General features: G+C 53.4%; 1 protein-coding gene across 7 annotated transcripts in view; it reads left to right on the forward strand.

Moving 5' to 3' along the window:
• Positions 1-13,045, forward strand: part of SNX8 (sorting nexin 8) — a 38,878-nt gene that overhangs the window by 12,312 nt on the left and 13,521 nt on the right. For 2 of the 7 annotated variants that reach the window (XM_059881419.1, XM_059881420.1), the window contains exon 1: positions 10,422-10,559. The exons of the other annotated variants lie outside the window; for them this stretch is intronic. In XM_059881419.1, coding sequence (XP_059737402.1) covers positions 10,535-10,559 — 25 coding nt within the window. In that variant the 5' untranslated portion in view covers positions 10,422-10,534. Of the gene's footprint in view, positions 1-10,421; positions 10,560-13,045 lie in introns of those variants that run through there. 7 annotated transcript variants of the gene reach the window in all.

Raw genomic sequence — 13,045 nt, forward strand, 5'->3', positions numbered from 1 at the left:
TAAAAACACCTGACGGCTTCCCAGGGGCTCAGGCGGAAACGCTCTGTCTGCAACTCGATCGATTGCTGGGTTGGGAAGAAGATCCCCTGGAGAAGGAAGTGGCAACCCACTCCAGTATTCTTGCCTGGGAAATCCCATGGACAGAAGAGCCTGGCGGGCAGTAGTCCATAGGGTCACAAAGAGTTGGACACGACTGAGTGACTGAGCGTGCACACACAAAAAGCACTTAAACCTTTGCAGGAAGGTGGAAAACATCCTTTTCTTGTGGTGTGGGTTGGTTATCCACAAGGCCAGTGCAGCTTTATAGAATCAGGGTTTTTGTCTTACATTCTTTGGGAAGATAAACAGATATAGCCGCAAGTTGGCAGAGAGCATGGAGGAGGGCAGATAGGCCAGGGTGGGGATGTCGCTGCTCAGGGCTCTGTGTGGCGGCGCGCTGACGGCCGTCCTGTGAGAACAGCTCTTCCTCTTGCTGCAGCTCACCGAGGCGGGGTTCCTGCCGCCAGGGAGGCCCGAGTGCACTGTGGGGGCGGGGGGTCCTCCCGCCTGGGAGACACGGCAGGCCTTGACTGCTCCACGTGGCCTTCTTGCTCCTGGGAGTTCGATTCCTGCTTTGCGTTGACAGATGCTTACTGGGCACTTACTCTCTGCTGGACACTGTTCTTAATCGCTGGGCTACTAATTGGGAGCAAAGTAAACAAAAAGGCCTGCTCTCGTGGGGTTTCTGTTCTCGCCGTGGAGGTGGGCAGTATTTGGTGGACGAGGCAAGTGGGGTGCAGGTGGGAGCTCTGGCTGGGGGGCGGTTGGGGTGCAGCTTGCTGTCACTGAGGAGGCGTCACTGAGAGCGACTCGGGACCGAGTTTCCAAGGAGACGGTTTTGGGTGGTGGGTTTCTGGGGAAGGGGACCCTGGCCAAAGAGGTGGCAGGCAGGGGCGCCCAGGCCAGCAGGTGTGAGCTGTGTTCCCGGCGGCGCTGGGAGCCAGTGTGGCTGGAGAGAGGGGTCAGGGGGCAGGAGCCTTTCCCGGCTGAGAAAGACGAACGTTCGGGCAGGCGGTGCTGGAGTTGGGGAAGCTTGCGTTAAGAGCTGTTCTGCTGATGTGTTGTCATTCTGATCCTCACTTAGGAAGCTTTAGTTTGTTTTTCTTTTTTTTCTAAAAATCGTTTTATTGATTGATTTATGGCTGTGCTGAGTCTGCGTTGCTGTGCCGACTTTTCTCTATTAGCGGTGAGCAGGGGCTATTTGCATGGTGGCGCTCTGGTTTCTCGTGGTGGTGGCTCCTCCAGTTGGAGAGCTTGCGCTCTCGGGCCCACGGGCGCGGTAGTTGGGGCCCCCGGGCTTAGTTGTTCTATAGCACGTGAGATGCTCCCAGACCAGGGATCAAACCCGTGTCCCCTGCACAGGCAGGCGGGTTCTTAACCCCTGAGCCACCAGGAAAGCCCTTTTTCTTTTATCTCTTCCATGCTGCTAGGAAACACACACAGATGACTCAGATGACTGTGGTGGCTCTCCGAGAGGGGTGTCTGAAGAGGTGTGTTAGCGATGTGGTGTGGCTCATGTGGGCGGATAAAAGCCATTCGGGGAAGTGTCTGTTAGCAGGAAAAAAATGTAGAATTCTGTAGGAACTGATTGTAACGGAGAGAATTAAAAAACAGAGCAAAGTACTTTGTGCACGGCAGTGTTCTTCATGCTGCTTTTAACAGCAGAAAGCAGTTAGTGGAGCACAGCTAAGTGCCTTTGAGTTCTGTCCCTGAGTCATTATGCCCTGTCTGCAGGTAACAGTCTTAATAACTTCACAGAGTACAGAACATAAAAGAGGAGAAACCAAGATAAAATGGCAGATGGACTGCGGACGGTAAGAGTCAGGGGCCTTCTGGAACGGTGGGTGAAACCAGACAGGAAGTAGTGAGGCGGCTGGAGCCCCCGGTGCGGCTGGGAGTGTCCATTGGCTCAGCCACTTGGAGACCTGGGGTTATTTGCTGGGCTACGCACACAAAGCCCCAGGATGCAGTAATTTCACTCTTGGGAATGGGCGCAGCAGAAGCACACACGTGTGTACCAACACGAGGGCGCTGGCCTGTCCTTGGCAGCGGCGTGTGACACTGTCCAGGCGCCCGTGGGCACAGCGTGAGCGGTGTGCTCTGGCTGACCCACAGCAAGAGGGGGGGCCGTCCGCGGAGGGCCGCACCCAGCGTGTGGAGTGGGAAGAGTCAGCAGCAGAGGGACTCGCCCTGTGTGCTGTGCACCCTGCAGAGCTGGCCCGAGGCTTTAGCGTTCTCTCCCAGGAGAGGAGCCGCGTGAGGGGTGTCTGTCCGGGTGCTGCTGCGCTGCTGTGCAAGCTGCCTGCGCTGAACGGGTGTGAGACGTGCTCTTTCCTGTCAGCACACCCTGTTTCAGTCTAAAAAAGTTTTCACAGCCATTGGGAAAAGAAACCAATTGTGTGTTTATTCTGCGTAATGAAGTACAGGATGTACAGATACTTTCCGGACACTTAGGTAGAGAAAGCGCACAGACCTCGCGGAAGTCGTGCCTGTCAACTCTGGGATGGCGGTGACTTTGGAATAGGAGACAGGGCTGGGAGGATGTTGTGCGTCTGGAACACTTTAAATTTTTTTTCAGCAAAGAATATGGCACAGTGTCCTCTTGAGTGAAATTTCGGTGGGTACATGGGTTCTGATGTTTTCTGTATTTTCGTGTTTATTTGAAGTATTTCTTCACAACAAAAATGTGTGTGCTTAAAAGTTACATGACCATTCCCCTGATGGCTCAAGGGGTAAAGAATTTGTGTGTAATGCACGCAGGAGACAGCTGAGACATGGTTTGATACCTGGGCAGGGAAGATCCCCTGGAGGAGGGCATGGCAGCCCGCTGCAGGGTTCTTGCCTGGAGAATCCCATGGACAGAGGAGCCTGGAGGGCTGCAGCCCATGTGGTCGCAGAGTCGGACACAGCTGAGCACGCATGGTGTGACAACGGGGCGCCACGGAGTGAGCCTGTTCACGGTGATTACACGCGTGGCTAGGGGTTAGGAGGGCTTTTGCTTTTACAGAAAAGCTGAAAGAGGAGTGTGGTCACGGACACTTGGAAACGTGCTTGAAGGTGGTGTCGCATCACAGCTCTGCACGCGTGGACAAGCACGCACAGTGTGCGGGTGCTCACGGATCGCTGGGCTGGAGGGTTTGCTTTATGTTGATATATCGTGAGGCCACGTAAAATAAGGTACTGAGCGACAGGTGAACCTTGAACTTGATGAAGTGGAGGCCACACACAGTGTGTCGGAGCGCCTGAGTTATGGGTGGTGAAGAGCCGAGTGCTGACATCACTGTTTGAGGCGAGCTGACCACAGGTGGGGCGGGGCGGGGGCTCTGTTTCCTGGCATCGGGGGAGGGGGCATTCCTGACGTTCCCTGGCCACAGAGCTGCTGAATTCTCATTTCTGAGGCTGTGGCCATGATAAGGATGAGGAAACTTCTGCTTCCATTTCCTGAGAACAGTTTGTTAGTTTCAGAACAACAGAATAGCTCGGAGTTCCCAAAGGTTGAAGCCGTTTCATGAGTCCGAGGCGGAATATTCAGGTTGAACACGGAAGGTGTCTGCTGACCCCGTCTCATGCTATTTTGGTGGAAGCATTGTCGTCTGGAATGTCCTTCATTCGGTTCCTGGTGACTCGCTGAGGCGAGGTGAGCCTCTGCGTTTTTCAGATGAGGGGTCTGGACAGGCCCCGTGTCTGCGGTTCTCCCACTGTGGCCCTGTGACCAGCAGTACCCGCTGGGAAATCGTTAGAAATTCAGATTCCTAGGCCCCAGCCGAGAGTCCTGGGGGGCGGGCAGCAACCCTAGTGTTTTCGCGTGTGAAATATGCACAACGACAGCTTTGGCCATTTCCAGGTGCGCCTTCCGTGGTGGTAGGCACGCTCGTTCCGCCGTGTCAGTGAGGGTGCCGCCCGAGTCTAGAGGCCCATCCTGCACAGCTGGCACTGCCCGCCGAGCGCTCGCTCCCCAGCCCCTGATCACACCCCCCACGTTTACTTTCTTCCTCTGTGACTTCGTTCTGGGAACCTCAGGAGGGTGGAATCACACACCACTTGTGTTTGTGTCTGGCTTGTCTCACCAAGTGTGACGTCCTCAAGGCGCCTCTGTGATGTCGCGGGTTCAGTACTTGGTTCCTTTTTAAGGCCGAGCACTGTTCCATTCGGAGAAGGCAGTGGCACCCCACTCCAGTACTCTTGCCTGGAAGATCCCATGGGCGGAGGAGCCTGGTAGGCTGCAGTCCATGGGGTTGCACAGAGTTGGACCCGACTGAAGTGACTTAGCAGCAGCTGTTCCATTGTGTGGATGGACTGCACTTGGCTGACCCATCATCCGTCAGTGGACAGTTGGGTGCTAGGTCTCTTCAGTCGTGTCTGACTCTTTGCTGCTCTATGGACTGTAGCCCACCAGGCTTCTTGTCTGTGGGATTCTCCAGGCAAGAATACTGGAGTGGGCTGACCATTGCCTCATCCAGGGGATCTTCCTGACCCAGGGATCGAGCCCAAGGCTCCTGTGGCTCCTGCATTGCGGGCGGGTTCTTTACCACTGGGCCACCCGGGAAGCCTGGACGCTTGGCAGTTCCACCTTTGGGTGCCGTGATCCTGGCTGTGCGACCGCGGCTTCTAGTTCCTGCTTTCAGTTCTTCTGGGTACAGACCCAGACGTGGGACTGCTGGACTCTCGGGTGGCTCTGGCTTTCTGAGGACCTGCTGTGCTGTTCTCTGTTGCTGCTGCACCGCGTCACGCGTCCCACCGGCCAGTGCCTCCACGCCCTCGCCCCGGTTTTTGCTTCTTTCGACAATAGCTATCTCAACCATTCATTCTGCGCCTGAGCGCGGCCGAGCCCGAGGGTAACCCTGATGCTCACTCTGGAGGCTTCTGCTGTCACTGAGCCGTGTCCCGCTGGACCTCAGCCCAGGAGGGCAGAGGAGGTGGAACCCCGAACCTGGAGTCCATCAGAAGACACGTCCCCCTGCCGCTCTGCAGAGCCGGTGGGGTCCTTCTGCCACTGGCTGCCTTTGGGTCTCTGTGACCCCCCAGTGGCTTGAAAGCCACAGTACAGTGAGGGCCTCTCTGCCCGTGGGGAGACCCCCAGGGAGGTGGGGCTGAGCGGGCTCAGGCAGTTCTCGGGTGCTCAGAGCCGCCCCCCGGAGCCAGCGTGAAGGGTGCGGGGCAGCCGGCTGGCTGCCCCCCACCCCCACCCCGTGAGAGGCCCTCCCGCTGGTGCCCCTTGTCCTCAGTGTTTGCTGAGGTCTGCCAGGGAAAGCAGAGGCACATGTGGCACAGACCTCTCTGGTCTTTCAGAGCCTCGTGTGGGAGTCAGGGCCCGGGCTCTGAGCTGCTCACAGGCCCTCGGGGCTGGCCCCTCGGGGTGCCTCCCAGCGGCAGGGTTACTGCCTGAAGATTCCAGCAGAAGTGTGTTTGGGGGATTGTTGGTCCAGGCGTGTGTCTGGAGTTTCCTTGCTCTGATTTGTGGCTAACTGACCTGGAGCTTGCTGGGCTTCCCGGGTGGCGCAGTGGTGAAGAGTCTGCCTATAGTGCGGGAGATGCGGGTTCGATCTGTGGGTCAGGAAGAACCTCTGGAGGAGGGCGTGGCAACGCACTCCAGTGTTCCTGCCTGGAGAATCCCATGGACAGAGAAGGCTGGTGGGCTGCTGGCGAGCGGAGGTCTGTAGGGTCGCAGGGTCGGACGCGACGAGCAGGAGTGTCGTCAGACCTGGGGCGTCCCAGGAGCGCGGGTCTGGATGGAGTCGGGTCCTCCCAGATGGCGGTCTCTCGGCGTGCTGCGGGAGGGTGCGCCACGCAGGTGGCTGGCCTGGGAGTGACCCAGCCCCCGTCAGTGTCACCCCGGGGCCAGTAGAGCAAGATGTCCAGTGTGGAGACGGAAGCCGCCCGCTGTCCCGACGCAGGGCCAGGGAGCAGCTCTCAGACCTGCAGGGCAAGTGCCTCGGGCTGACACCTGCCCGCTCGGTTGCCCTTATGAGAACGGAGTGAGACAGCACGGCTCAGACAAGGCTCCCAGAGGCATTCTGGACCCGCCACGCCTGCCCAGAGCGCAGGGGCTCCACTCCAGGAGTTCCTAGTCTGCTGAGTGCAGCGTAGTGCGCGCTCCCACACAGCCGGCGTCAGGCCCGGGCTCCAGGCTGGTGGCTTTTCAAGGTCAGGGCTTCCGCCGCCAGGGGACCCCATGAGGAGCAGTTCTGTGTGGAAGGGTTGGAGTGGGGAGGGCGGGGGACGCTTTTGGAAGGGCCCTTCGGGATGCTGCGGTCCCCAGGGCTCCGATGGTGATGCAGGGCCCGGTGTGGGCATCTTTGCCGCCTTTTACTGACTGTAAACAGAAAGCTCAGAGGCGCTCACTTGCCAGCCACACACTGGGGACTGGAGGCTGGAATTCAGCCGCTGTCCGTCTGTGGTCACAGCCAGGCTTTGTCCACCGCCGTGTGGCACGGGCCTGGCTGGCCCGTCTCGTCTGAGCTGTTTCATGTGTGTGGGAGCTGGGTTGGCAGATGGTGCTTCTTCCAGACTTCAGTCTCGTTGTTCAGTCGCTAAGTCACGTCTGACTCTTTGTGACCCGCATGGACTGCAGCACGCCAGACTTCTCTGTTCTTCACTGTCTTGGGGAGTTTGCTCAAGCTCTCGTCCTTCCAGCCATCTCAGCTGGTCTTACGGAGCTGCTTAAACTGGCTGTGGAGGCTCCATTTGAGAAGAGTCCCGCTGGTGAGCTTAGCACTGGCCCCCGGGGGAAACCGGAGTCCTCCCTGCCCTCTGCCGTGGTCGTCGGGTGACAGCAGCCTGTTGGAAGTGATACCTTTCTCTTCTTTTTTGTTCTTAAATGTTTTTTCTTAGAAAATATGTCTGTCCTTGTTCAGTAAATTGATGTTTGGAATCGTGGCTTTCTTATGATTCAGACTTAAGGAAGGGGTTGTTCTCAAGGTGGTTGAGAGTAATGTCTTTGATTTAAAATGTGTCTTTTGAGTTGTGTTTTAAATCCTCTAGCGATCAAAGTTTGGGTTCTTCAGAAGCATGTCATCATTTGGCAATCATTACTGAGCTTACCTTCTGTCTTGGGACATTGTCTTATTTTAATCATCAGGAAAATCATGCAGTTTTCTGTATTAAGCGTGTGTTTTTATCATAGAAAAGTTTGAATAGAGACCTCCTGGTGCTCTTTCAATGATCTTTCCCCCCATTAATTTAATTTTCTCCTTTTGTTATGGCTTTCTTTTATATATTTTTTTTTTTTCCCTGTGTTCCATTTACCTTCCCACATTGTTCCGGGTATTATACTTTTGGGGGGTTATTTTCTTGGTGATGCCCGTGGGAGTTATAGCTTCTGTGTTTTTTAATTGCCTTGGATGAATACTGTTTGATTTCAGTAACGTATAAACCCTTCTCCCCTTTCTGTGCTGTCATCACATACGAATTGTTGCTTTTGTTCAGTCTCTAAGCCCTGTCTGACTCTCTGCAGCCCCATGGACTGCAGCACGCCAGGCTCTTCTGTCCTCCATTAATCCCAGAGTTTGCTCAGATTCATGTCCGTTGAGTTGGTGATGCCATCCAACCGTCTCACCCTCTGCCTCCCCCTCCTCCTTGTGCCTTCAGCTTTTCCCAGCATCAGGGGGTCTTTTCTGTCTTACAGATCACATCTGTATAAGTCGTTCCCCATCAAAACACACTTACAGTTGTGACTTTCATACAGTTGTCTTTGGAATCAGCCAGGAAAAAGAATTGCAAATAAGGAAGTAGGAGTGCTGTCTGCTCTACTTACTGACACGGTTACTGTTTGCCTCACTGGTTCTGGGCCTTCGTTTCCTGTGAGGAATCTTCCCGGTTTCAGGCACTGGGAATGTCTCACTGTGTCCTTTGTTTTTTGCGGGAAAGAAAGGCAATGCCAAAGAATGTTCAAACTACCGCACAATTGCACTCATCTCACACGCTACTAAAGTAATGCTCAAAATTCTCCAAGCCAGGCTTCAGCAGTACGTGAACCGTGAACTTCCTGATGTTCAAGCTGATTTTAGAAAAGGCAGAGGAACCAGAGATCAAATTGCCAACATCTGCTGGATCATGGAAAAAGCAAGAGAGTTCCAGAAAAACATCTATTTCTGCTTTATTGACTATGCCAAAGCCTTTGACTGTGTGGATCACAATAAACTGTGGAAAATTCTGAAAGAGATGGGAATACCAGACCACCTGACCTGCTTCTTGAGAAACCTATATGCAGGTCAGGAAGCAACAGTTAGAACTGGACATGGAACAACAGACTGGTTCCAAATAGGAAAAGGAGTACGTCAAGGCTGTATATTGTCACCCTGCTTATTTAACTTATATGCAAAGTACATCATGAGAAACGCTGGACTGGAAGAAGCACAAGCTGGAATCAAGATTGCCGGGAGAAATATCAATAACCTCAGGTATGCAGATGACACCACCCTTATGGCAGAAAGTGAAGAGGAACTCAAAAGCCTCTTGATGAAAGTGAAAGTGGAGAGTGAAAAAGGTGGTTTAAAGCTCAACATTCAGAAAACGAAGATCATGGCATCCGGTCCCATCACTTCATGGGAAATAGATGGGGAAACAGTGGAAACAGGGTCAGACTTTATTTTTTGGAGCTCCAAAATCACTGCAGATGGTGACTGCAGCCATGAAATTAAAAGACACTTACTCCTTGGAAGGAAAGTTATGACCAACCTAGATAGCGTATTCAAAAGCAGAGACATTCCTTTGCCAACAAAGGTCCGTCTAGTCAAGGCTATGGTTTTTCCTGTGGTCATGTATGGATGTGAGAGTTGGACTGTGAAGAAGGCTGAACGCCGAAGAATTGATGCTTTTGAACTGTGGTGTTGGAGAAGACTCTTGAGAGTCCCTTGGACTGCAAGGAGGTCCAACCAGTCCATTCCGAAGGAGATCAGCCCTGGGATTTCTTTGGAGGGAATGATGCTGAAGCTGAAACTCCAGTCCTTTGGCCACCTCATGCGAAGAGTTGACTCATTGGAAAAGACTCTGATGCTGGGAGGGATTGGGGGCAAGAGGAGAAGGGGACGACAGAGGATGAGATGGCTGGATGGCATCACTGACTCGATGGACATGAGTCTGAGTGAACTCCGGGAGTTGGTGATGGACAGGGAGGCCTGGCATGCTGCATTCATGGGGTCGCAAAGAGTCGGACACGACTAAGTGACTGAACTGAACTGTGCTGGGTGTGGAATTCTTGGCACTTAGACTCTGCTCTCCCACCTGCTTTTGTCCTGTATGATTTCTGGTGAGGCGTCAGCTGCTAATCTTAAAAAGAATCCCTCGTATTTGGCAAGTCACATCTAAGTGTGAATCCCTTTGAATTTATCCAAGTTGGAATTTTTTGAGTTCTTGGATATTTAAATCAAATTGAGCCATTATTTATTCAAGCATCTTTTCTAAACCTTCCTCCTTTTGAGATTCTTGTTACGATTATGTTGGTATGCTTGGTGTTATCCCTTGGGTCTCTGAGGAGCTAATAATTTTTCTACATCCTTTTCTCTTTCTGTCCATCAGACTGGAGAAAATTGCAATTGACATGTCTTTCCAATTGCTGATTCTGCCTTCTTTCCACTCAGATCTGCTGTTGAGCTCCTAGTGAATTTTTTATTTCAGTTATTGAACTTTTCAGCTGCAGAGTTTTTATCTGTTTCTCTTCTATTATATCTGATTTTTAGCATTCTTGTTAGTGCGATGTTGTTCTCATGCTTTTCCTTAGTCCTTTGAACGTATCTAAACTAGCTGGTGGAAGGCCTTCAGGAGCTCCAGCCTCCGCACGTGTCCCGGAGCAGCTTCTGCCGACGCTGCGTCCCGCCGCCTCTCCCCGCGTTCGGCCCCACTTTCCTGTTTCTCTGCGTGTCTGAGAAGCTGTTGTTGAAGCCTTACGCTGTAAATAGCGCAGCGTCTCTGGACACTGGTTCTCCTCCTGAGGTGTGGTTGCTGTTTGTTTGACAGCTTTTCTGAGCTCATTCTGTAGCAGTTCTGGTGGGAGTTTCCTGGGGTTGCCGTAAGAAAGGGCCATGAACCGGGTGGCCTGAGACAGCGGGACTGTCCGGTCTCACGGCTCTGGAGGCTGGAAGTTGGAGGTGAGGGTGTTGGCGGGGTCTTCTCCGAACCCCGTTGGGGAGGATCATTCTCTGCCCGTCTGGCTCCCAGGGTGGCCGGCCCGCCGGGGTCCCTGGGACTGCAGCTGCCCTGCCTGTGTCGCCACGTGGCTCCTGGCCGTGTGACCGTGCCTTCGTGTAGCCTCTCCCTCATACAGGAGCTCCGGTCACACTGGGAGAAGGCCCAGCCTGCTCCACTGTGACCTCATTGTGACTTCACTCATTATTGCGTCAGCAGATGTGCTCCGGATTGTCACAAGCCTGTAGTCACTTTCCAGTGCTCTGAGGAAGCAGATTCTGACGACTTTTACCTTCGTCCTCATTGCTTTTGTAGAGGAGAGGGTTTTTGGAGAGCCCGACTCTGCCTTTCTTGCCGATGTCACCTACATTTTATGGGCTCCCCTGGTGGCTCAGATGGTAAAGGACCTGCCTGCAGTGCAGGAGACCTGGGTCCGATTCCTGGGTCAGGAAGATCCCCTGGAGGAGGGAAGGGCTTCCCACTCCCGTATTCTTGCCTGGAGAATCCCACGGACAGAGGAGCTGGTGGGCCACAGTCCATGGGGTCACAGAGGAGTCGGACACGACTGAGAGGCGCGCGCACACGCTCTGCCTTTCTTGCTGACGTCACCCGCCTCCTATACGTAAAGAGCTTGTAGGGCTACTGTTTACTCCCCAGCGGTTTGCTCCTTTAAAGCGTGCAACACAGTGGTCCTTCGTGTGTGTCCCGCCGAGCCGCCGTCAGCACGGTGGGTTTCAGGGCGTTTCCTCAGCCCGGCCCTACAAGAGCAGCACGCGGCTGCTGGGTCTGCAGGTCTGCCTCCTTTGGTGTTTCATGTAGATGGCGTCATCTCACGCGTGGTCTTTCGTGACTGGCTTCTTTTCACTCGCTGTCTGTCCTGTGTTCACGTCTCATCCGTGTTGCAGCGTGAATCCTCTAACGGCAGGATAATACTCCTGTGTGCGTGTGGTGCGCTCAGCCGCCTGGTCGTGTCCGACTCTTTGCGGCCCTGTTACGCTCTGTAGCCCGCCAGGCTCCTCTGTGCGTGTGGATTCTCCAGGCAAGAGTACTGGGGTGGGTTGTTATTTCCTCCTCCTCCGTTGAGTGCATGCGCCACTTCGACTTTCCCATTCAGTTGATGGACATTGGGATTCTTCCTCTTTGGCTCCTATGAACAGTGCCGCTGTGGACACTTGTCTACAGGTCTTCGGGTGGACACACATTTTTGTTTACCCTGAGTGTGTACCTAGGGGTGGGGTTGCAGGGTCACGTAGTAACTGTTTCTAACATTCTGAGGAACTGCCAGCCGCTTTTAAAGGCAGCTGCACCATTTACAGACCTAAAGCATGTCAGAGTCAGGCACGACTGAGGCGACTTGGCAGCAGCAGCAGCAGCATGCGTGAGGGGTTTCCACATGCTCACCAACAGTCAGTGTAATCTTTTTAAATTGGAGGTGACATGGGGCATCATCTTACTGTAATGGTTCATGATGCTGAGCCTCTTTTCATGCACTTCCTGGCCATTTGTACATCTTTGGAGAAATGTCTATGCAGACCCTTTGCCAGTTTTTAAATTGGGTTATTTGTGCTTTAACTATGGTGTAAAAGTTGTTGTTTTGCGTATTCCACATCCAAGGCCTTTATCAGATGTATTATTTGCAGCTATTTTCTCGGATAAAAAGATTCTTCCCATCACCTCTTCAGCTTTATATTTTATTGTTTTCCCGCACATTCTGTGCTCTAGTTGAAGACTTTGCTTTGTTTCAAGGTACTGGTTTTCCCTCCTGGAAACACAGTCAGTATCAGTAAAGAGTCACTCAGCATACGTTCCTTGAGCCCCTGTTGTGTTCCAGACCCCCCGACCCCCTTATGCCCAGATGGCCCTGAGGACAGACCGAGGGAATCCCCGGTCTCCTGGGTCTGCGTCCTGGCTGTGCCTTGGTTCCCAGGGCACTTTTGGGGTGATCGCGGCCTGACCCCATCCCCTGGAGGTTGGGTGTTCGTGGGTTGTGCCTGGCGGTGGCGGACACTCACAGCTGTTTGCTGTGTGGACGAGTTAATGAGCTCAGGGGCCCTGCCTTGTTCCTCACTGTGTTCCCTCGGGCTGGTGCTTACAAAATGCTTGTCGGCTCCTTGAGGATTCTTGTGGTCCCCAAGGAGACCTGTAAACACAGTTTTAAGGCCATCAGAGTGCTTTTCCTTGCAGAGGGGCTGGGCTCCTGAGATGACTTGGGAGAACGGGTGCCTTCTACAGCTGTGGTCTCCACGTGCTTCTAACCGTTCCGGCACTGGGGATTCATTGTTGGGGACAGCCCCCCATATACACACTTCATGTACACGCACTCACGTATACACAGTCATGTGTGCATGTGCACATACTTACTCATACATACACGTATACACACAAGCACACACACGCACACACTCCTGTGTTCATATGTGCACATACATGCAGGGACGCACACATAGCCACACATGCAGTGCACTTTTACTCACACACACACTTTACACACAAGTGTACACACTCCTATATTCACGTGTGTGTATCCATGCACTCATGCACACAGTCGTACATGCACGTGCACACATGTACGTGTATACTTATAAACGCACACCCCTTGTATTCACACGTGTACACACATGCACTCTTGCACACAGCCATACACATATGTGCACGTGTTCATGTATGTTCAAACACCTGTATACACACATACCCCCCTGCGTATGCACACACTCCTCGTATGCGTATGTGCACCACACGCACTCACGTACACCACTCATGCACATATACCCACTCGTGTACATACACACACTCAGACACCCACATGCACTGCGTGTATTGTGCACGCTCACACATGCATCTGTACACGAGTGTCTTGCTAAGTCGTGTGTGTGTGCTGTCTGTT

Source organism: Bos taurus, chromosome 25 (assembly GCF_002263795.3).
Source record: "Bos taurus isolate L1 Dominette 01449 registration number 42190680 breed Hereford chromosome 25, ARS-UCD2.0, whole genome shotgun sequence".
In the NCBI taxonomy this organism is placed as follows: Eukaryota; Metazoa; Chordata; class Mammalia; order Artiodactyla; family Bovidae; genus Bos; species Bos taurus.